Source organism: Scomber japonicus, chromosome 5, assembly GCF_027409825.1.
Source record: "Scomber japonicus isolate fScoJap1 chromosome 5, fScoJap1.pri, whole genome shotgun sequence".
NCBI classification, from domain to species: domain Eukaryota; kingdom Metazoa; phylum Chordata; class Actinopteri; order Scombriformes; family Scombridae; genus Scomber; species Scomber japonicus.
Window position 1 is genome coordinate 21,801,020 of NC_070582.1, and position 25,457 is coordinate 21,826,476.

Below are 25,457 nucleotides of genomic sequence, written 5' to 3' on the forward strand. Positions count from 1 at the left end.
CAGAAGAGTTATCAAGCTGCTTACACTCTATGGTAATAATAGAAGAGTAGGCTACCACCAATTCAAGTTTAGAGACTTTCAGCTGCAAGAATTGTTGTAATGTTACAGGTGGTGAAAATACTTTTGTTAAGCAGTGGCTCTCAAACTTTTTCACATCAAGGAATCCTAAACTGACACAAATTGGACAACAGATCTCTATTTGACAAGATTTTGTTCCAGGGTCCCCCATCTGATTAGATTTTTGTCTTTAGATGTCTTATTACAGAAAGTGCATAAAATCCATGACCAAAGTAGTCATACATTCATTCATACAGTCATTTTGTAACTGATGGATCGGGAGTGAAATTATTCACCTTTTTACTGAGGATCCCTGGAACCGCCTTAAGGCCCCCATGACAACCTGATGTCATAGACGTCAGCAATGCATGTTATTTTCTGACCATAGGCCTGCCTGGCATATGTTTTGACTAAGAGTTTAAGGAGCCAAAAAGAACATTACAACCATGATCATTATCAAGATGTTAGATATACCAAATCTTTTGCAGATGCATCAAAGAGAATGCATTTGTAATCCTCAAATACCCCCATTCCACCGAGCTGGAGCCAGTGCTGGTTCGGAGCTAGTGCTAGAGCCAATGCTCAATTGGTGCTAATCCAAGCACCTATTACGAACCTGTTGCACTTCCATGATTCACCAGTGAGAGACAGCAACATGGCGCAAGGCATCTAGCCTGCCGGAAATTAAGAAGAAGAAGAAGAAGCAGACAGCTCGGGCACAAAAATGATAAAAATAGTACTTTTAATCAACAAATCTTTAACCCTCTGTAAATGCCACGCTAGTCAGCTAATGAGCGTTAACGCCGCTAGTCTGCTCATAAACGTTAGCCCCACTAGCAGGCTAAAAAACGTTAGCCCCGCTAGCCGGCTAATAAATGTTAGCCCCGCCCCTAGTCTGCTGACGTAATCGGTTCTTGCTTTAGACCAGCAAAGAGTTGGTGCTTGCTCTGGCACCTGTTCTGAGGCTCGGGGCTGGAGCTTTGGCGGTGGAAAAGCAAAGAACCGGTGCTTAGTCAGGCTCTGGCTCCGAACCAGCACCAGCTCCAGCTCGGTGGAAAAGGGTAAAAAAGACTGTCAGAGACCCAGTGTCGACTACTGGGTCTAAGAAACAAGGCCTTGATTCGTTTATGTTAGATTATAGTTTATGATTAGTTATGGTTTTCCCAAGTTTCAGTTTTAATTAGACAATCTTCCATGACCCTTCTTCCACTTAAACAATTAAAAGAGCATCACATCACCTTCTGCAGGGTCTGTACAAAACTTGTGCGTTTTTGTTTTCATTTCACACTGTGACAGTGTCATGGTTTACTAGGACAGTTGAATAAATGGAACGCCTTGCCTAAGGACATGAGAGAGGCCCCCACACTGAACACTTTCAAAAGCATGCTAAAAACACTACTTTTCTTTGCTTTTGTGTGTATATTTTGACATTTGTATATCCTGCACAGATTCCTGTATGACTGCACTGAAACCTGTTGATGCATTCTGCACTTACATTTTTATGATTGAGTATATTATTAACACCTGAGCTTTTCCCACTATGAATCCAAATTTTTGCTGTGAAAAAGACTTATATCTTGGGGGAAACCTTGCAATTGTGGTCTAAATGTAGCTTTTAAAAAGAAAATTCTCCACACTGCCAGAGTATAATTTAGGGGGGAGAAATAATAAATCAATCAATATATCAATAATTTCAGTAACCTTTTTGCCTCTGCAGTCAGGATACAAATATCAATCAGCAGTAAAAAAAAACAACCTGTAATTTGTCTGGAACTGTAACACTCTTCTCATAAGAGTCAATTGAACAAAACCAAAACCAAAATCTATATGGTTATTACAAGCATGTGTTAAACACTATAAGATGAAGTAATTCATAGCTGTAGTAAGCTGTACAACAGAAAGTGAGTGTAGTAGAAACTACAGTATTTTCTTCTGTAATGCAGTCAAGTAAAATATATGCTCTCACAAAATAGAGACACTATAAAGTTCCTGAGCTGCCACACTGTACTTCCTTGAGTTTCATTCAATTGGGGTGGGTTTATTTGAATATGAATGGTGACAGATTCACTCAGTTCTTTCACTTTTTGGAGCAAAAGTAAAAACAATTCATTGTATTTTGAGTTATTTGAAAATATATTGAATTGTAAATATTTACATGTTAATTACTGTTCTGCCATGTCACACTAATATTACAACATGTTCCTTTAGGTCAAAACTGAATTTTCCTAGTTTGGTATTTCCATGATCAGCCCTCTTGAGACTCTCATTTAGCAGGACAGCCAGGCACTATTGTTGTGTGTCCTCTGTTGCCTTAGAGACAAAGCAGTTCCCTTTGGGCCTTGTGCTCAGGTACTCCTGTGAAGACTCTCACATTACCATGGTAGCTTTGTGACTTTGACGACAGTTGGTGTATATATTTCTTAAGGGCTGGTTTGGCTGTGAGACCTCCTACATAACAGATCCACAGCAGATCCACCAGACTCATTTGACAGCACCAGGGGACTCATGAACCCCTGTTTGAAATCAAAATCAACAGCAGCTGTGTAAAAATGTTTTTGTCATGACTTTGTTTTGTGGTGGGAGATTATACTTTCGGAATAATTTATATTATTTATTCATATTAATAATCTTTTTTAAATGTGGAAAAACATTATTCTGCATTTCAATCATACACAGAATTTGGAATTATTTCATAGATCCCTTTTAAAGCCTCTTGTGACTGGAGCAGAACCAAAACAATACCATCTGTTCTCATCATGTCCCACACAGTCTGCTGATTAATTATTGAAGTGTTGGCTAAGCTCCTGTTTCCATAAAAACATAAAGAGTTCCTGAATGATCCATCAAAAGAAAACAACATGTGACTCACCTGCAAAGCACTATTACATTTTCCACACTGGGCTTCTCAGGTGTCGTTCCTGAATAGTGTTTCTCACTACCGTGCAGGCTGATGTTTATGTGCTAATGATTTAATCAGGACTGCTTGACTCCATCTTTCTATAGGGAAGTGGTTTAAACATGAAGTAGGCAGTCATTTATTATAAATGTTGCATGGGGACATAACTTTACATTCATATTATTTATATTACTCCATGTTTCTGTTATATCAAGCACTTTGACTACAGGAAATATCAAGTATGGCATCCATGGGGGTCCATCTTTAAGTAATAATACTGACAAATCACTTCCTTTAAAATCAAATACTAAACCTTTTTCACATACGATATTTTGACATAGCTCAACTCTATTTAGCTGATTTGGTTGTTGGGATGTGGTATTGTGTGTGTGGATTCACTGCCACTCTGTTAAGGCTTAGTGGGACACTTAAACAGAGAGGAGCCACTGCTAATGTTATTAGAAATATGTGTGCTTTTCCCACTATGACAAGTCATAATGACTGCTGTGGCAAAAAGTCTATACTTTGCTGCTTTCATTGCTTTAGTCTACTAATAATAGGCTAGTAAATTGCTAACTAAATGTGGCTAGTTTATATGTTCTTTCATGTCCCTAGCTACAGTATCTCAGGTTTGGACTTTGGATGCTGTGGCTTTGTTTAATGTAACTGGATATGACCTACTTTCACTATCATTCTTGTTCATGCAATGATTATTTTACACTTTAAACAACAGCCACCCACATTCAATATTTTTAATTTGGCAATGTAATGTAGCACCTCAGGGTAAAGATGTTTAGACAGTGACAGATTTATTAAAGGCTCAGTTTACCCACATTACAAAAACAAAACGAAACAAATCATACTTTCTTAACCACTAGTGATGTCTGGCCAAGCAGCTACTTTCAGTTTTGTGAGCTGAGCTTTGGAGATATCCCTAGATAACCCATACAGTAGTGTGACTTTCTGTAAACAAAGTACCCATTCATTCAGGGCAGATTGATAAATGGTTAGGTCTATTTCCTCAATAGACAGTGGATCCAGTATATATAGCCTTGTTCGTTTGGCATACAAATAGTCAAATGATTATAGGAAACGGTCAGTAAGCTACTGTTAATGTCTTCTTTGTTAAATCATGTGGAATTTGACATCATTGGTAAAGAAGAGACCAGTTCATTGCTTAAATGAAAAGAATACATTTTCCATAAAAACAGAATAGCGCTCACATGTTAGAAAGGGCATGTATGTGTATTTATGCATGATGGCATACATACAATAAGTTAATGTGTGTCTGTGTGAGGGGCTAAATCCTAACCTTTGCATTATTATTAATATTTATCATCACTGTCTGACACTATTATTGTCTCTAAACTGCTGAGTGGATTGTTTTAAACTTTACAAAAACTAACTAGTAATTAATTTTCAAATGAGGGATAAATCTTTATTTAGAAGAAACAATCTCCCTTATAAATCATACCACTATCCATGAAAAACACCTGAACTGAAAAATAAGATGAGCGATCAAAAGGTAATCAGATCTAATAAGTTACATTACTCTGATTGATCAACTGAAATAGTTACATTACTTACTACATTTTAATTAGGGTAACTAGTAATCTATAACCTTTTACATTTCCAAAGTTACCTGAAGGTAAATGGGTCATGGTAGCAGTGACATCAGTAGGTCACAGTATGTTGTGTAGTGGGTTAAATCTGGTTATTATTTGTGTTATTTAATCATAGTTTTCTCATAGTTTTTGCTGTGTGTCATAGTTAAACACTATGCTGATTCAGGCCATGCAATGAAGTGCGGTTTAAGTCATTATTATATATATATATATATTGTTATGAATACAATAATCATTCGTCATCAATCATTTATCAGCTCACGTTTTGTTTTAGTTTAAAATTGAAGATTTAGTGCATTTATTTTAAACTCTGCTGAAGTTGTGAACCAATCACCGACTGATGCGCAACTCCTCTTCCCATAAGCCTTTGCAGCAGCTCGGTAGTAGCTGCTAGGCTAGCTGCTTCACTTAATCTGTCAACCAGCAGCTCAAAGCGGACACACACAGCTGGGCTCTGCACTCTCCTTTCACAGGTAACGTCACATTTGTTTCATTTTCTTCACAAAGAGACAGCGTCCAAAGGTCGTACACGAATGCTAGCCGAGGTTTAGAGCAAAAGTGGTGGGTTAGCCAGGTAATATCCGCCACGTAACGTTAATAATGTAATCAAGCCAAGCCGCTTTCACTGTCGGTTAGCGATGGACATAAATCTGCCCTGCTACACACGCTCTTCACAGCTGCAGAGAGACAGGCTGCTGTTCACCTAGATTTAATGTGTATACTGCCGGTGAGTGACTCCTGAAGCTAGCTCGAAAACCAGTGGAGTTGATGTGGAAATGTTAGCTAACGTTAGCGCTAGCTTGTTTGGCTGCTTATTCGTGATCGCGAGTAAAGGATGAAGTAAAGTTTGACAGGCACGACTTGTTTAAGGAGCTAGACGCGTTAACCAGCTGCAGTGTATCTATCTCGGTGACTAAATGCAGGTGTTTTAGTGCTCTGAAGTTTGAAGTAACGCAATTTTACCTGGCTAGCTTCCCAGCGATAAAAGTCATCCAAGTTAAACCTTAACAGAGGTGCAACGCCTCAGTCAATAAACCGAGGAATTTCGATCAGAGGGAGCTGATAGTTTGCATGACTGGTTATGAATATTGTAGAAATGCTTTCTGGACGCTAACGTGAAATGTCATCATGCGATTGGTTTTATATGCACACATTTTTTCACATTGATGCAGTGTTGTAGTCCTTAAGATCAACCAACCAGTGAACCCACTTAACAGAGCATTTCATATTGTGTATAAATTCATCATCTGGCCCAGGTGGTCTAATAAATAACAATCGTCCCTTCTGCTGACATTGATATTGTTTTTCAGTCTGTCTGAGCAACTGTAAATGCCTCGTTATTATCCTAACTCCCTGTGGTTATGCTAAAATAGTCTCAGCTTGTGAAGTGAGCGGATTATGATCGTGTTGGATTTGCACACCGAGGAAAGCTTGGGCATCCATTAGGACTGAGGGGAAACACAGGCCACTCTGCTCAGCCCCCCTTTTCCTCTTCACTGTTTGACTGTACTCCTCAGATCAAGAAGTATCTCTCCTTCTCCCACACAGTCCCTATTACTTGACTCTCTGTCTCTTGAAATGGTAAGCTGAATACGTATTTCTGCATGCTCCATTAATCTAAAATGTCCCCAACAGCTGAAGAAGACCCTCTGATGTGATTTCAACTTGGCGCTTTTAATCAAGGACAGACCGTGCTGCCACAGAAGATATGCTGTCACCGTGCTCCTGAGAGAAGAATGACATTTGTCTCATTTTAATTCCTGGAGCTGCTTCGGGCAGAGTTGAGGCTTGATTAAAAAGCCTGCTGCTCTCAGCCGAGTTGGTCTTTTTCTTAGCCTGTTTCTTTGCTCTGCCGCAGCCTAGCATGCAAACTGTTATGGCACTGGAGGCCAACTGAGTTAAGAGGAACTCTATGGCAGTACTGGAGGATTAAACACTGCCGTGGGAGTGGGGACTGGTTCACAAGAGCAGGCCCACAGTAACACACATCATGCTGCAGGGACACTAGGTTCCCTGTTTGAGCCCCCTCTGTGTGGTGCTTGTTTTTTTCTTTTTCTTTTCCTGCAATCTCATTGATTTGGATGGTTGAGCACAAGGGCTACTTTGAAGAAGCCCACCGGTGGCTGTGGTTTGGCCAAAGCTGACAGACCGACTGCCAGCTATTGCTGATTTAGTACCCCTGTCCACTGCTACCCCTGCTGCCCCCTGTGCTGTGGTCTCCAGTATGGTGAGTGGAAGCTGTAGCTGTAGGCATCGCAGATGTGGAGCTGAGCCATTGATACCAGCGTAGCTGCTTACTTTTCTTATTTTTTGCTCTGTGGATGGTTGCCTTCCATTTTTCAAGGACCTTTTTTGTTTGTGTGTGTTGAAAAAAAAAGAGACCACAGCCAAGGTCATTTTCTTAAATTTAAACTCCGGAAAGAAGATTGCTCCAGAGGAGGATGAAGCTGAGGAAACAGGTGACAGTGTGTGGAGGGGCCATATTCTGTGTGGCTGTATTCTCACTGTATCTGATGTTGGATCGAGTCCAACATGACCCTGCAAGGCGACAGAATGGCGGGAACTTTCCACGGGTAAGATTAATTGTCGTACTGCTGCTGTCTTGTGTGAGAGCCTCTCTCTGCTGTTTATTTTGGAGCACTTCATTTTTGGTAGTTTTGTTGTAGTACGTCAGGAGTTGCATGAAAACAGATTAACTTTTCTCTAAAGCCCAATAGCTGAAGACATTAAATCTTATTCGCATATTGTTTCAACTTAATGTGACATAAAACTAAACATTTATTAAGAATTTTTATTTTTATTTTTAAATTTAAATGTGAATAGATATGTCTAATCATGTATTGTACTGTAGATATCTTTAGGTTGACTGAAATATTTAGCTTGGCTAAAGTAGAGTATTTTTTGTGACGGATGTCTAGTCTTTCTGGTCTTAAAACTAAAGTCATATAACAGAACAAATCTGGATTTGCTTAACAGATGTTTTATGATGCTATACAGCTGTGTGATTTGTCATTTCTTCTGTGTTTTTAGAGCCAAATCTCAGTCCTGCAGAACCGGATAGAGCAGCTGGAGCAGCTCCTGGAGGAGAACCACCAAATCATCAGCCACATAAAGGACTCTGTGATGGAGCTCACAGACACAGGAGCTGTGTCTCCCAGTGGCCACCTGCCCTTCAGGAGTGCCAATGGTTCCTGGGTCCTACCCTTCGATGGCCGCCCCACTTTCCTTGCTGTCAAGCCCCAGGACTGCCAGTTTGCATTAGGCAGCCGTGATCAAGCAGACGTTCAGGTGAGCTTGCTTCACTAATAGTTTGTCTCTTAGATGAAAAGCAAAGTGGCTTAGTATGTTAAGTATGCTTATTTTTGGGCCTTGTCACATGTGCAAATGGGGTGTTTGTGTGTCATTTTTAGATGGTGGATGTGTACTCCCTCCTGAAGTTTGACAACCCTGATGGCGGTGTGTGGAAACAGGGCTTCGAAATAACTTATGACCCTGAAGAGTGGGACACTGAACCACTGCAAGTATTTGTGGTCCCCCACTCCCACAATGATCCAGGTGAGCAGTGAAGGCATAAAACACATATACATGCACACACACAGTGAATCTTTGTTAAGTATTATACATGTCTTGGGGATAATTTAAAAATTTAAAAAAGTTTCATTGAACAGTTTTTCAAGATGCAGCAAAAAGTGTGTCTGGCTGCTTTTTTTCAGAGATTAAAAATAGTGTCCTCTCTGTATGTAAAGAGACAACCCAATTAGTGGGAGGATAGTGTTAGGGAAATCTCTCAAAATTTGATTAATTCATTATTATTATTATTATTATTATTATTATTATTATTATTATTATTATTATTAGCATAATGCTGATATGACTGACAGCTCAGCCACAAACAATGGAATTAGACCGGTATTGGCATTGTAAAACGCTATTTATATTGTGTTGGCTGTGATTTTATTTTAGACTGACATTTCCATTAAACTTGTTTACCAGCCTGCCACATGCTTGCTAACTTGATAGTTTTGATACGTTGACAGGCTGCTGCAGAGACCTGCACATTTTGTCCATCAACAATGGCAAATAGACTTCATTCGGAGCTGCATCTGATTAAACTCTGATGCAAAGTTTTCTTCAGTAATTTGTTATTGTAATTTGTGCCGCATTCTGTGTCCAGGGTTTACAGACTGTAGCGAGGCCAGCTCCCTCTGAAGACACATGATGGCAGGTTTACTTGTAATTGGCTCAATCCACTAAATGCAAAGAAAGGTCTTTAAGAGATTTGTCCACTACAGGAAAGCAGGCCAAACAATCAAAGTGACACTATGTTGGAAAGGTTGGAAAGATTAATTACTACTATCTCCAACCACTGACTCCCATTCACTTCTCTACCACCATTTGAAAGGCATTACTTATAACTGTATAATGATGTGGAACTGATTTCTATCCTAGAATATGTAGATAAATATTGGACAGGCTGTGGTACTCTACACTTGAAGTGCACAAAAGTGCTTTTTAGTCACTTTCTTTGAAACCACTTTGCTAAATAGCTTTCTGAGGGGGAACAGCTCTGCTTGAATAAAATATGAGTCTTATTTTTGATCTGTTGCGGCACTTTTTCCACAGCGCTGAGTCTCTTACCTGCCCTGTTTTCTTGGTATCTGCAGGGTGGATAAAGAGGAGGCAGATAGAGGTGTTTTTTATTAGAGATAGTGGACAGTCTGTCTGCACACTGCAGCACACATTGCTTAGATTTCTCTTTTTGTCAGGTTGGATCAAGACCTTTGACAAGTACTTCACAGACCAGACACAACACATTTTAAACAACATGGTGGTGAAGCTGGCTGAGGATCCGCGCAGGAAGTTCATCTGGTCTGAGATTTCATTCTTCTCCAAGTGGTGGGAGACTGCAGACATACACAAGCAGGAGGCTGTGCGCAAGTGAGTCACAGTTTAATGAAGCACCCATTACAAAAAAAAAAAAAAAAAATCCCTAATCTGAGAATTAGTTGAGATTTCTGTGATGCTTACATGTAATACTTAACACAATGGATAGTACCCTTTGGCACATTATGGGTTCTCTAAAAATAGCTTGTTATCTGGTTAAATTGGCTTTCCCTCTTTAGGGCTGGATTATTCTCACCTTGGTTTCTTAATCCTCTCTGTTCAACAGACTGATCCTTGGAGGACAACTAGAGATTGTGACAGGAGGCTGGGTGATGACAGATGAAGCCAACGTTCACTACTTCGCTATGATAGACCAACTCATTGAAGGACATCAGTGGCTAGAGAGAAATCTAGGTACACATCTGATCAGACAGTAATCCTAACGCTTCAGACTTTATGAAGCTTAAATGTTTCAGAAGCTTTCTTGTCTCTGTGACATTTTACCTGTAAGTCTAAAGGTAAAATGACACCAGTCCACTTAGTGCCTGATAGTTAAATCTTTCTGAGCTCCCACAAGCAGCAGGTGTAGCTTTGCACTCAGTGGGTGATAAGATACTTTGTGCTACTTTAAGTGCTTTCTGCCGAGGAGACTGATTTCCTAAAAGATGCGTGTCTTCCTTTTTATCTGAGCATAATCCTGATATCCTGGGTTTCTGTTGTAGGTATAACTCCTCGCAGTGGGTGGGCGGTAGACCCTTTTGGTCACAGTGCCACAATGCCCTATCTGCTGAAGAAGGCCAACCTGACCAGCATGCTCATCCAGAGGGTCCACTACTCCATCAAAAAACACTTTGCCTCCACCCGCAGCCTGGAGTTTATGTGGAGGCAGGCTTGGGGTGAGTGGACCAGAGCCAGCGATGTCATCTGATTCATGTGCTTATCTTTGTTAAGCTCATTTCCGAATGAGTCATGCCACATGCCATGGCCTTTCAAAGTGAGGGGAAAATTTGGAAGGACAACCAGTGCTTAATAGCTTCAGAAGACCCATGTGCATTATTATTATTATTATTATTATTATTATTATTATTATTATTATTATTATTATTATTATTATTATTATTATTATTATGGGTTCGTGCTCAAAGGGCTGAAATCCATTTTTTTGCATTGTTATTTTTTTCTCTGAAATGTTTACAAAAGTCCTGTGAGATGGTAAATGGTGGAGACATTAGATTTTTCCCATTGATTGGAAGTCGTTTGTAAGTGCTGGCCAAGAAACATGACCCCAATCAACCAGATGATGCTGTTATAACAATGAACTTTGTTTATGTAATGTTTTGGCCTATGACTTTAAATTGTTCTTCTTTTTCCTGGATTCTGTGGGCCCAGGCAAATCCTCATATAAGACATGCCCCTTTTGCACCTAGATAGATAGATTTTCCACCATTTTCAATAAAAAAAAAACACATTTTAGGGCGCTTTCACTAACACCAAAAGCTCATAGTTCGGTTCGTTTTTGTTGGTGTGAAAGCATCAATCGCACTCAGGTGCGCACTTAATCAAGCGGACGGAGACCTCCAAAAAGAGGTGGTCCTGGTCCGCTTGACTTAGCACCAAATGTCGTCCTATCGGAAGATGAGGGAACATCAGTCGGACCAATTTTGATTCGTTTGCAGGTGTGAACGCAGACCACACCGCAGTCTGTATGCTACATAGTAACAATTTTACTGCCTGGTGCGGACCAAATAATCGAACTAGTGGTGTGAAAACGCCCTTACACATATCTTAAACCAAAGGTCAGATTGCTGCCAAATGGTATGTGGCTCATGATTCTGCCAAGATTATAAAAACTAGTGTCAAACAAATTGGAGTATAAATATGGTATAAATCAGATATTGTGTCCAATCATGACCAAACTCTGTCATAACAAAGTTGAATCGTGTGTAAAACTATTTTGAAGTCCCTCAATAGGGGGCGACACCAGTGCCAAATATGTGTGTGGGACTGGCTCTGAGTTGGCCATGAATCAAACTTGGAGGATATTTGTAATTAAACTGTTGAAGCTTTCAACTTCCAATGGTCTGTGGTGGCTTGAACCCTGGAATCGCAGCTTGCAGCTGTATTTTCTTTATGAATTGCACATCTGCTGAAGAATTACTGCCAATTGTTTTTGATGGAAACATCTTCAGATATTGAACTGTTAGATATCATCAGGTTGTCTAGTTAGTGAGTCATTTACTGTTGAAATGTATTGTCATTTACTTATTGCTGTTTTTATGAAGGGATCTCCTGTTTCATCTGGTGTATCTATTGCATTCTGGTCTTTAGAGACTACTGTATAATATATTGATCTTTGTTGCTTTGATAGATTCCAGCTCAAGCTCAGACATATTTTGCCACATGATGCCATTCTACAGCTATGATGTGCCTCACACCTGCGGGCCTGACCCAAAGGTCTGCTGCCAATTTGACTTCAAGAGATTACCTGGGGGTCGGATAAACTGCCCGTGGAAAGTCCCACCGAAAACTGTGGTGGAGGCGAATGTAGCTGAGAGGTGAGGCACGTGGGGGGTTGTTTATGCTTTTGTATGGGAAAGTTGCAGGGTGGAAATGACAGCTGTAGATCTATCCAGTTGTCTTGTCATTTTAGGATGTCTGTTAGAGCTAGAATAATAGTTAAATTAGCAGAATTACACATTTTCTCATATTTGTATATATTTGTATGTATTTATGTAGCATATATGTTGGTAGATTAAGTAATGCCAGAGACACGTTTGAGATCACAGTCACAATTCAGTAACCAAATTTATTGAAAAGATTTGGCATTATAATGTGTTTTATGGTTAAAAAAAACAAACAAACTAACCCCCCCCCCCCCCCCCCCCCCCCCCCAAAAAAAAAAAAAAAAAAATCTAGCATTTTGGTCACTGCTGTTGCAACTCTATTATCTGTACTGGTCTCTTACAAATAAACTCAACTTGAACTCGCGCCAATTACAATAACCAGAGGGAGTACACGGAGAGAGTGAGACAAACATAGACTTCAGATAGTCTTGCAGTCATATATGAGACTTAAAGAACTTTCCAGAGGACATATTTCTGAGGCTAATGGAAAATACCTGCTGGCCTTACCTGATCCTTCTCTTTCGAAGGTCATAGTGATTTCCTAAAAAATCCTGCATGACAATTTAGATGCTAAGAAATGTGTCCCCTAATTTCCCCACTTCCCCACTCTTCTCAATCAGGGCAAACCTGCTCCTGGATCAGTACCGTAAAAAGTCCAAATTGTACCGCAGCAAGGTCCTTCTTGTCCCTCTGGGGGACGACTTCCGCTATGACAAGGCCCTGGAGTGGGATCAGCAGTACGTTAACTACCAGAAAATGTTTGACTACATGAATTCTCACCCGGAGTTACATGTACAGGTGAGAGAATAATTTGTCAACTGTCACAAATAGTGTCACCAAGTTTATATATATATATGTTTGCAGCTTTTTTTCATTGTTTCTGTGCTTCTGAGCACAGTGTACCAAGTATGGCAGTGTACAACCTTTCTTGTGGTAATGAATCATGCAGTGGTATTGCTGATAGAACAAAGAATCTGTCAAGGCTCGATGTTTGGTTCTGAAGATGCCATGTAAGATGAAAGCCGCATGCATAATAATGAGAGATTTTCTTTTCTTTTGTTCTGTTCAGCTGTGCTTGAGTAAGGTCTTGTTTTTTTAACAACATGTCATCTGTCTCTGGCTGCTCCTCCAGGCACAGTTTGGGACTCTCTCAGACTACTTCAATGCAGTATACAAAGCACATGGAGTGGCCCAGGGAGTCAGACCTGCAGAATTCCCAGTGCTGAGTGGAGATTTCTTTGCCTATGCAGACCGCGAAGACCACTACTGGACTGGCTATTTCACATCTCGGCCCTTTTACAAGAGCCTGGATCGTGTTATCGAGTCACACCTCAGGTGGGCCTATCTTATTCATACATCAGTGATAACTGACACCCACAACCTGGGGTTTCTTTTATAGTGCTTAAGTTTTAATAGGGAGTTCTACATCTACATCTTGTTTGCAATGCAAATGGTTTCTTACTAGGTTAAAGCACCAGCAACATCCTGTATACAAATTAAATGCAGGCAGTCTGGATCAAAACACACGATTGGAACTTGGTGTGAAAGCACTAGACAACAGCTACATCTAAGCTGCTAATTTAAAGATTTTAAGATCAGTGATTTCCGTGAATACAGTGGGCAGGAAAACAAGCCTGTATTTTGAATTATTTGACAAACAAAAGGGTTTATTTTATATCAGTTGTATTTTTCTAAATAATGTTCATGTTGTCAGAAAAGAAATACTGAATGGGCTTTTAATGCTCATCTCTGTCTTTGGTCACAGTCTCCTATATCTCCCTTCTTTAAACTAAGGCTGCAACTAATAATTATTTTCTTTATCTATTAATCTGTTGATTATTTTCTCAATTAACTGATTAGTTATTTTGTTATATAAAGACAGGAAAAGATGAAAAATATTGATGACCGTTTCCATAAAGTACATGTTTTGTTTTGTCCCGTCCAACAGTCCGCAACCCAAAGATTCAGTTTACTGTCCTGGAGGACTAAAGAAACAACAAAATATTCACATTTGAGAAGCTGGAACCAGAGAATTAGGGTATCGTTTTTCTTAAAAAAATGACTCAAAAGGATGAACTAATTTAAGTAGTTGCTGATTGATTTTTCCGTTAATCGACGTGTCGATTAATCGACTAATTGTTTCAACTCTACTTTGAACGATGAATACAAAACAACCAACCAAAACCTAACATGCACATTGTTAATATTAACAAAAGGGTATATCCATATACAGTGTTTCCCCATGGTTGACTGCTTTGACATGGCGGTGTTGGCTCTGTGTTTGGGGTGGGGGGTGAGACTCAGCAGCCACACATTTCTCCATTCTGTTTTTCTGTTAAGTGTCATTATGTTTGGCTACCCCATTGTCGCTATCTTCGGGGCTAACCACCTTTTACTTTTCCAGCAGTTGATGAAACAACAGATGAGATTTTTCCTGGTCTTGAGAAACTGCAGCATTTGTTAACTGACACACTGTAGATTGACAACTTACTGCTCACATTCACATCACTTTTCTGCTGCTCAATCACACTCATTCAACCACATTCACTATGCACACATTACGCACTGCCATATTCTGTAAAAGGAGCTACGTTACCAAGCGTTCCAGCGGGAACAACACAGGTGTTTGTAACAGCGCTGCACAGAGGCTCTTGAGTGCTATTGATTTCTGTATAAATGGATATTTGATGTTTTTGGCATTCAACATTTTTCTTTTTGGCCTGTAAAATTATTGGGGAAACACTGATGTGTGTTTGTTGCATGAAAGCCTTGTTTGGATGGTTTGCATGTTCCAACAGTGCGTTTTTATTGGAACATGCATAATAAGGTTTGATTTACATTATATTTGAACTTCAACTTCAGTCTCAACTTAAGAAATGAAATAAAAACTCTCCAAGGAAGCATAACAATTTTAAAATGACAGTTAAATACTAGCCCCAGTTTAAAAAAAAAAACGTTAATAATGTGACCATTTTTAGCTGACTGACTAAAGCTACTAAAATCTTACTGAAACATCTTTGTTTGTGTTTCAGGGGGGCAGAGATCCTCTACAGCCTGGCAGTAGCCAATGCTCGACATGCAGGCATGGAAGGACGCTACCCAGTCTCAGATTATGCCCTGCTTGTAGATGCAAGGCGCTCTGTTGCCCTCTTCCAGCATCATGATGCTATCACTGGCACAGCGAAGGAGAATGTTGTCATTGACTATGGCACCAGGTAAGGATATGGACTTAAAGAAGAAATTACAGTATGGATTGGATAGATTGAATTCTTAAAAAAAAAAAAAAAAAGAAAATAGGACAACTGTGCCCTTGTTCATCCTCTGTCTGTGTGGCTATTTTATACTTCTTTGTTCAGTACTTTGAAGCAGAATAACAAGCCGTCTGCTGAGACTGCTGCTGAGCCATTGATTTCCCCCCCCCCCTCCTCCTCCCTAGATTACTGCGTTCACTCATCGGTCTGAAGAGAGTAATCATCAATGCTGCTCATTTCCTGGTGATGAAGAACAAAGAGTTTTATCGTTTCTACCAGACCGAGCCTTTCCTGGAGACGGTAGGGGGAAACATGGGGGGTGACCCTCTGACACCACATAATGAACTGGTTGCAAAACATGCATATTTCGGATTTGTTTAAGTATTCACTGTGTTTCTGTGTTATATCTCTCCCTTGGTAGGATGACAGGCGAGCTACTCAAGACACCCTGCCTCAGCGCACTTTAATCGAGCTGGACCCAGCAGGGCCGAGGTATTATCTGCATCCCCTTGCATCTTACATTCCCCCTGCCTCCTCCCATGACTACTCCTCCACCATCCTGTGCCTGATTGCTTTTTTCCCTCCCTTCTTGTTACCAGGTACCTAGTACTGTTCAATCCCATTGAGCAGGAACGACTGTGTGTGGTGACTGTGTTGGTGAATACGGTCAAGGTGAGGGTGCTCACTGAGGATGGACAGACCCTCCCTGTGCAGCTGAGTGCTCAGTGGAGCTCTGCAAGTCAAATGAGTGCAGAAGTATTTGAGGTAAGACGTTTGGCACATCTTGATACAAAATAGTTAGGCATATTTACAGAATCTGAGATAAGTTGATTAGACAAAAGTGCTTACCAAATGAATATATTTAATGTAGAAAAAAAAAGAAAAGTACTCAACATGGAGGAGAATTTGCAGTAAAAAGAGTTCTGCACAGTTACGTGCCTGAAGTCTTCTCCACTTTCCCTTTTGATGTCTACCTGCAGCCAGCACAAGAACAGATTCTTTGATTCAGACCTATTGTTTGAGCTCAAATCATAGCAAGAATCTAAAGTAGAAAATGCATCACATTTCCTTCCCTGGGACTGTAGATTAATTAATTTCAGCTCAGATAAATCCATCCACAGAAAACAATGAATGAAAATTCAACTGAGAAATACAGTCTCATTAACACCATCTCTCATCACGTTTTAATTACAGCACAGTTTTGCTAATATTAAAACGCTTCTTACTTTTAATGTGAATGCTTTGTGGGCAACATTTGACATTCCAGTTAAAGGGCCAGTGTGTAACATTTAGTGTTACATTTCATTTAGGGGTGAAGTTGCTGATTAACCAAATTTATACCCCCTCTCTTCCCCCTCCCCTTCCAAGAATGGAGGAGAACCTATGGTAGCTGTGGAACTTGTGTGGGGAAAAAATGAAAGGCGCTCTCCAGTAGGGCTACTGTTCAGTTTGTCTGTTCTGGGCTACTGTAGAAGCATAGTGGGCTTTAAGGGAGTAGATATTCTAAGGTAACAAAAACACAACAATTATTTCAGGTGATTCTACACTAATTAAAATGTAATGAAAATGTAAACATTCATTGTCCTTGTTTGTATGTTTGCTCTAATTTATTCAATCACTTTGATTCCTCTGTCCAGGCGACATTCATGGTGCGTCTGCCACCTGTGGGTCTAGCTGTGTTCCATCTTTATGACTCTCCTGATTCGCCCATGACGCTCCGCTCCGACACTCTTCTCAGGCTGTCTGGACGGTCCGCCACCGCCCGGGCCGTGGACCCACTGCCTGTCCGCTCTCAGCAGGCAGACCCTCAGACCTTCTACATCAGCAGCCAGTCTCTCACACTGGGCTTCTCTGGCACTACTGGCCTGCTGGAGGTTTGTGTTTTATGTTCTCTGACTCTTGTGGACTTTATATCTACATTAAGGATCTTCTCATTTATTCCCCCCCCCTAAACTTTGATCTTCAGGAGAAAAAAAAGAGCTTTATTTCCCAATAAATCTAGGCTGTCTGATCAAAGTGAACATGGCATGTCTTATTGCTACTCAAACATCCTTTCATCTCTTTTTTTTTTTTGTTGCCTCCTCTTGTCTTTCTTCCTCTTTCCGGCTTTTTCATCCACAGAGTATCAAGCGCAAGGATGATCCTCAAGAAGTGAAGGTTCAGATGCAGTTTGTGGTTTATGGCACTCGTCCCTCGAAAGACAAAAGCGGGGCTTACCTCTTCTTACCCGACGGCAAGGCAAAGGTATTCACTCAGCTGTTGAATCTCAGATGTTTACTTGCTTCTCATCAGCTTTTGATATATCCTCCCATGTGTATTGCCTCATTGTATGATGCTGAGGAGCTGGGTTTTGCTTCATCTTGTCTTGATTTAAAGACGACAGAATGCACTGCAGTGTAGAGTTTGTTGTTTCCATATTTTTGTTACTGCTGCAGCTCCCATTTTTAACATTTTGTCTGCTGCTAATACTGTGCCTCTCTTCCTGCTTTCAGCCCTACAACCAGAAAGAGCCACCTGTGGTGCGTGTTGTTGAGGGCCCTCTCTTCTCTGAGGTGGTGGCACACTACCAGCATTTTCAGCAGGCCATTCGTATACACAATGTGCCAGGTAATAAAGGCACAAAGCAGCACAATGGAATCAAATAGCTTCTCCAAAAAGCTTTTTGTGTTCAGTTATACCAGATGGTAGAATATATCATGGACTAATAGGTTTGACAATGTGACAATTAAATGATGCACTTTTTCTTTCTCAACTGATAGTGTTAGATTTTGAGCAGGCTCATACTATTATTAAGCAATATTTCTTAATGCTTTATTTTACAGATCTTTGAATTTTATTTGCAAATGTTATTTTTTCTGCAGCTATTTAACTGTCAACTTTTAGGACATTTTACACAGAGGCTGCAATTTGGTACAAACAGTTAAGTGCCAGGGGTCTCATTGATAACCACTCAATACTCATAAAACAGGGCTTGAAAGAGGCATACACTGCTTACCATGCAAAAATTATGATCTATAAAAACAAACTCAATTGAGATCATGTTCACCTCTTTGTAAACTCTGATCCATGTATATAAACATTTTGGATACAGGGGAAACTGGTGATACAAATGGTGAAGTGGTTAATTGAAGCCAGATTGTTTAATGATTCCTCTCACATCTAATTTCACATTATATCAAACAATAATAATAGATCCACGTCTTTAACATTTAAATCAACAGTGTTATCTGCACTTGTGCCTGCCATAACTATTCTGTAAGCACCGTTCAATATGTAAAGGTATAATAAACTCAGGAGTTAAATCAAAGTCTGCTCAACATTTCATAAGCAATGTCGCTCCAGAGCACAGAAGAGAGGGTCATCTGTGGAGCAGCACAGCAGCTGTTGAAATAAATGATGGCAGGATTTAGAAAAATATAATATTAATATACTGATTTCTTTTCACCTCAACCGTGTAAATTAACTAGCAAATAACACTGAAGATTTGCAGAAGGGAGTGCTAATAGATGTTTTATATATCTTTATAATACTGTGCATATATCAGCAGGTATGGTTTTTAGTTTTCATGTAGGTTTTGTTTGTAAAATCGCTGCAGTGAATATAACTGTGCTGTCAGGTACACGTTGTGTGCTGGAGGCACTGCAGTGTCAGCTACACACAACCTTATTCAGTCACCTTCTCCAGTATTCACCCCCTGCACTCATACACAGACTGTGTAGAGAAACACCTGCCTGGAGTAAATATAAATCAATACAGTATTAATTGTATTGTAGATATTGAATGTGTAGTGTAAAAACTACTTTAAACGGGTCTACTGGGAACTGGGTGTCCAGTAGTACCTCAACCAGAGATGTCTGACTTTAAGAGCCACAGGAGTGTTAATTGAAGTTGGATGTGGTTGTTTTGGGTTAAACCCGTACTGGTAACTTTTAGTCTAAATGCTACGCACTGTTTCATAAACAACACCCAGTTCATTATGTTTGGATTCATACATACAAAATACTTTAAAAAATAGCCTCTTCTTAAATCTATGTGGCTGAAACCTAGTTTTCAGTGGTTAGAGTTGTATGTCACACTCCATATCAGAATATTAAGATGTTTCTCAAAAACTTTAAAACCGTTCCTGTATGCCAAATTAGACAACTCTTTTTAAAGGGTTGAATTAGATAATCACTTTGATGAGAATTGTCCTAAGAATGAACAATTACACAACAGCAGCAGGAAATTATTGAAAAAATCGAATATGCAAATATGTCACTTGACACACAAAACTACACGCATGTCAGTTAATTATTGACAGTCAAAATAACAGCTATGTATAATCTCAAAGAGTGGGTATTAAACCAATTTTGCATGTTTTCAGTTTTTTTTTCTGTTTTCCCCCACCTCCTCTCTGTAAAATGTCCTAAAAATGAAATGTTAAATAACTGCAGATTACTCCAGAAGTGAATATAAAACTAAGGAACCTGTAAATAAAGTTAGTATATTTCCTAGTTATACAGATCACATCTTTTCCATTCACTTCCCTCCATGGACTTATTTGTATGGTTTTATATTTTTAGGTGTGGATGGCTTGTCTGTAGACATCAGCACCATGGTGGACATCAGAGATCAGACTAATAAGGAGCTGGCAATGCGACTGGTTACTGACATCCAGAGTGGAGACGTCTTCTACACAGACCTGAACGGCTTCCAGGTCATTACCACTCTGGACAGCTTTGAGCATTTCAGGAATAAAACCAATATATTTGTCTAATTATGTGCGCGGCAAGTAGCTGCTAACCTCTTTATCCCAAATTTGACAGATTGTGTTGTTCTGTGTCTGATCCACCGTCTTGTAGATGCAGCCTCGTCGCCACTACCTAAAGCTCCCTTTGCAGGCCAACTTCTATCCCATGCCCAGCCAGGCGTACATCCAGGACAGCAATCACCGCCTCACACTCCACACAGCTCAGTCTCTGGGTGTCAGCAGCCTGGAGAGCGGTCTGTATCTTAATACCTTTTTTATTCAGTTTTGTGCCGTTTCTCTTCATTTAGTTTATTTTAAATAAAAGTTATCTCTGACATGGATGCTCTTTTTCTTTATTTACCGCCTCTCGCGTTTTTATTGAGTAGTATTGAAGCACTTCTCTCTGCCTCGGGAGGTTTTCACAGAGCAAATCAGTTCATACCCGTATTATTTTTTTTTGTACTGGGCTTATCCTTTTATCATCGTTATGTGCATAATGGAGCTTTTGTACATGACAAGTAGCTCCAAGTGTTTGTCTTCATTGACTGATGTCGGAAAGTTCAATACACAGGCTTTGCTTTTAAACCCCCTGCTCCCCCTCTTACTTCTCCCTCAGGCCAGCTGGAAGTGATTATGGACCGGCGACTGATGCAGGATGATAATCGCGGGCTGGGTCAGGGCCTGAAGGACAACAAGAAGACAGCCAACCGCTTCAGACTGCTGCTGGAGAGGAGATCCATGGGCAACAAGGTCAGTGAGATGACAGCGAAGGTGGTTATTGAAGCTGTGCAGCTGCTCTTGAAACTGAAGCACAACACGTGTGACTCTTGAGGCCCTGACTGTATTTCTGTAAGCCCTGTGCAATGTCCCTGCACTGAACAATGTTTCGTCCTTCATCAACGCCTGTCTTCATATCTTTATTTTTCAGTACTCATTACCTCCCCATCTGTGTTTTTGGTTTCCTCTCCTCTCTAATTTTGTTCTCCTTCTCTTTTGCTTCCACTCGATAACCTTCAGCATGATGGCGTCTTTGCCAAACTCTCCTCCTTGTTTCATTCTTTCCTCTCCAAAATCTTGAGTGACGGAGTTCAAAAGGTAACGTTGCCTTGGCAACAGTGAGGATGCATCATAGTCTGTGCTGTAGCTCCAGTTCCTACGCTCCTCTTTTATTTATTTATTTGCCTCCCTCCACTTCGTAGCTGTAGCCAAACCAGTCCATCTTTAGGACAGTGCTATTCAAAGTAACAAATGGTATCATTTATCAAGGAAATGAATACACATGAGCAGGATGTGAAGACATTGGTTGCAGTTTTATCATGCAGCTCTTTGGTGAAACTGCTGATGGTAATGTGGATGAAGTTCAGGCCTTCTACAATCCTTCATTTGACAAAACATTTCACATCATGCTTGAGACACACTAATGCTCTTAATTTAAAAAATGTTATTACAGTGCTGCAGCAAACCAGATATAAAAGTGAATAGTGCTGTCTGGGTGGACTAGAATTAGAAACCTCCTACTATTACAAACTAGCAAAACGACTGAATGTAGAGGTGTTGCATGATTGCATAATAGTTCCGCTGTCTCTCCTCCAGATGATGGACAGTGCAACAACTAGCTTCCCGTCGATACTGAGTCACATGACAAACGCCGTCCTGAACCACGAAGTCTTGGCGCTGCCCGTCCTGCCAAAAAGGCGCGGCATCCCTCCTCTGCAAACCTTTGCCCCCCTCAAGTCCATCCTTCCTTGCGACTTCCGCCTGGTAAACCTGCGCAGCATCCAGAACCAGGTGAACAGTCAGGAACAACAAAACAGATCCAAGCAACACATTATTTTTGGCCTTATTCTGTTCCTACTGAACTGACTGATGTTTTCTGTATGTGCGTTTGAGCAGCAGGACCCCCACACTCCGTCTTCATACACAGCATTAATCCTGCACCGCCTTGGGCTGGACTGTGGTCTGGAGGCTCAGAACCTTGGCTTCAACTGCACCACCACACAAGGACAGGTGAGGATAGAAACACGCACAACAAAAAACATAATGGACTCACTGGTCAGCTGTATTTAAACCCCTCACTAACACTCCTGTCCCCTGTCTGCAGCTGAGTGTATCAGGAGTTTTCAAGAACCTGGACCTGCAGCTGCTCCAGCCCATGTCTCTCACTCTGATGCACGCTGGCACACCCCTCTCCAACGACTCCACCATCAGCCTGGATCCCATGGAGATCTCCGCCTTCAAGCTCAAACTGCGCTAAGAGCCATCCTGACTTTAAAAAAAAAAAAAGGCAATAAGAACCCACCATTCTCCTTGGACCAAGAACCAGACCTACGCTGGCCACAGGCTGGCACAGAGGGGTCCGAGGGATCTTTCTGTTTTGTCAAGCGTACATGCAGAACCACAAACACTATAGCCTCGGAGAGGAAGGGTCCACTGTAACAGGATGGACTGCACAGCAGGGGGCAGGCAATAGCTGTTACCGTGGACGACTCCGACAGAGCAGCAAACCCGGGTGAACTCGCAGCTGTTCCAAAACAACAAAGACTGCCACGATCATCAGATACAAACCGGGTGTCTGTTTACTCTGCCATGGAAAAATTAAATCTCATTTAGTTCTGCTTTGTAAGAACTTTTTCTATCTTTGCTCCATCCTGGACTGAACTACTGAATGTAAATATCCCATATGATGGGGAGGGGAGCGGCCAGGGACTCGTGCCACATCAGAGTGCAATTTAAAGAGCTTTATTTGATGTATGGGTTTTTAATTTTCTATGTACGCAGTGAAGAAGACACACATCACAGCGATTTTTTTTGTTTTTTGTTTTTGTACCTATCAATGTAAAAATGACTGCACTTAATTGTTTTGTTTTTTTCTGACAGACTCGAATGCAGCACAGTGAATGTGCAGTCTCTTCATCTCAACTCCTTTGGAGACCCGAGCTGTGGCTTTATAAGCTATCGAATCTCTGAGTCAAAGAGTCCCATGTCGGTCACTGCGTGATAACAATGTGATCATAAATCATATCGGATGACTGTTTATCCTCTGTCCACCTTTTTTGCTTGTAGATAGTCTGAATACTTTCTTTTCCTCCCATCTTTTTATGCTCCCCCTCCTCCTCCCCCCCCGAGAGCTTCCGCTTTGCTGATGAGAACACTGTGGAGGGTCTGCATTTCAAAGCCCCTGTCCATCATTCCTGTGCTTGAACTTCACTGCTGAGAGGGCATTTTTGTTGCTGTACGCAGTAGAAGGTTAGATGAAGACTATACCTCATATATACCATGTGGCAGATATATTGGTATGTGTGTGTTTGTAGAGTATGTTGATGTGAATACTAGAAAGGGTTTTTTTTTTTTTTTTTTTTTAATTGTTAAGGGTGTATCAAGGTTTCATTGTACACTATCAGGGACCATTCATAGTACTGTTAGGTGTTATTCGATCAGTCTGGGTGTTGGTGTCGAACCGTGGGTCTTATCATTGCACAAATAAGGGGTTTCCCATTAAAGATCAGAAGGTAAAGGGTCATTTCACACAAATTACAAAAGTATAGTGTAATGTGGACATGAAGATAGTTTTGAGATCTATCCAGGGCTCCAGTTTGGGATTATTTTCAGTATTGATTCACTGTTAAATTCATACAATGTTGAAAAATTACTGGAGCTCAAGGTGCTGTCTTTTGTTTGCTATAAATAAAAAAAATCAGAACTCAAAGATATTTGATTCATAAAGAGATGAAACTGAAAAGTAGAACATGCTCACATTTGAAAAATGATCGACCACAAATCAAATGACTGCTCATCAAAATAGTTAATTTTCTGTCAGCTGACTTTAATTAGGACTGTCACTAACAGTTATTTTCATCATTGGTTAATCTGTCAGTTATTGTCTTGATTAATCAACTCGGCTTTAAAATATGAATTGAAGTTTGGGTGAACTGACCCTTTTTAAAAAACAAACCAAAAAAAAAAAAACTGAGCTGGCTCAAACCATACACAGAAATCCTCAACACACACCCACACACACACAAAAAGGTTTCTTCAAATGAGCTGCAGTTCTTCTCCGCAGTGCTTCTTATCTCGTGGCACTCAGCCTTCTCTGGTGCATATCTGCCTTCACACAGCTGTGGAGGATGTTGTCATCTGTGTCCGACACCGAGGCCGGACATCTCACAGCCCACCTGTGACACACTTTGTACTGCCCCACTGTGTCATTATTCATCTTCCACATGAGGTCTACTGCCCCGTTGCACTCCTCCTCTGGCCTGATGTCTGGTCTGCCATCGCTCAACACTTTCTGTTCTCTCTCTCTCACCTCCAGCTGTTCTAAAGACCAGACTTCACTGCATCTTGAATTGCACTTTTTCCACTTGTCTTGTTATAACCTTCACACCTTCTCTTCCTGCTGTCTTTGTTGTGCGTCTGAATTCTCTGTATTATTGTCTCTTTTTTTTTTTCTTTTGTGTGATATCTGATGTAGCTCTGTTTTTTCCCCCCGTTTGTTCAGAGGTAATATATGAAGGCAAACGAGTTCTCTTCTGTATTTGTTAATTCATGAAAGATGCAGAATCACAGAAGAGATGGAAAGTGAATAAAAATCAATATACAAAAGTTTGTGTTCTTTAGAAAAGGTTTTTTTTATTTTTTTAGTGTGTTTTCATCATGCTGTTCTTCAGTCTTCCTCAGCAAGAGAGGCGAGAGTTTGATCAGTCGTGTGTCTGTAGGGGGAAGCATTGAGTCAGTGTGAGCTGTACAGTCCATAGATGCTGTCATTCTCTGATAAGTGCAAGTGATATCAGCCCTTTTAAACTGTCCAATGTTTCACTCGTCAGTGGTTGTTCTCCCACTCAGGCGGCCTGTCGAGGAGACATGCTGACATTAAAACTGAACCGGGTATCGGTGTAGGAGCTCGCATTAGCAGGTTTTACTCGCCCCGCTGTGAGGCCGAGGTGTTAAAGGTAACTGTGACAGCACAGATCAGGGGCTGAACATGATGACAGTTGGCCCAAGACATAAGAACGTGTCATGGGAAAGAACACAGTGAAAATAACCCCCCCCCCCAAAAAACCAAAACAACAAAAACAGATGAGCTACAGAGAAAGACAGCAAGTGTGGTGGCAGGGAAGCCCGAGACCGAGTGATTGCTGGAGAAGAGGATATGGCTCTGTGTGTGTGTGTGTGTGTGTGTGTTTTTTTTCTCCTCTCCTCTTTGGGACCTTTTCTGGTATATAAACACAAACCATAATTTCTGAGGCCCTGGTTAATGTTGGAGGTAAAGTGTGAATTAATGTTAGTGTTAGTCATGAATAGTTTATGGTTAAGCCTGTGCATAATGAACGGAACAATGCAATGTCCTAACAAGGATGGCTCGCCAAACTATGTATGTGTGTGTGTGGGGAT

At 40.7% G+C, this 25,457-nt stretch overlaps 1 protein-coding gene across 1 annotated transcript; it reads left to right on the forward strand.

The window, feature by feature from the left end:
• The first annotated feature begins 4,947 nt into the window (after positions 1-4,947).
• man2a2 (mannosidase, alpha, class 2A, member 2) lies at positions 4,948-24,576 on the forward strand. Its single transcript, XM_053319087.1, has 23 exons — positions 4,948-5,051; positions 6,214-7,151; positions 7,609-7,866; positions 7,989-8,133; positions 9,345-9,516; positions 9,749-9,876; positions 10,185-10,358; positions 11,831-12,017; positions 12,707-12,884; positions 13,219-13,421; positions 15,119-15,301; positions 15,523-15,637; positions 15,759-15,829; positions 15,937-16,102; positions 16,975-17,211; positions 17,459-17,581; positions 17,830-17,944; positions 19,900-20,033; positions 20,179-20,320; positions 20,683-20,816; positions 21,660-21,854; positions 21,960-22,073; positions 22,168-24,576. Exons 2-23 carry the CDS (start codon positions 7,020-7,022, stop codon positions 22,318-22,320), a joined length of 3,459 nt encoding a protein of 1,152 aa, XP_053175062.1. The 5' UTR covers positions 4,948-5,051; positions 6,214-7,019; the 3' UTR covers positions 22,321-24,576.
• Positions 24,577-25,457: the final 881 nt, after the last annotated feature.

Bases quoted from the DNA above. Each gene is read 5' to 3' on its own strand.
- man2a2 (XM_053319087.1), top strand. From the start codon at position 7,020: ATGAAGCTGAGGAAACAGGTGACAGTGTGTGGAGGGGCCATATTCTGT. The intron at 8,134-9,344 runs GTGAGCAGTGAA...TCTTTTTGTCAG, and splicing joins CCACTCCCACAATGATCCAG to GTTGGATCAAGACCTTTGAC. The intron at 16,103-16,974 runs GTAAGACGTTTG...TCCTCTGTCCAG, and splicing joins TGAGTGCAGAAGTATTTGAG to GCGACATTCATGGTGCGTCT.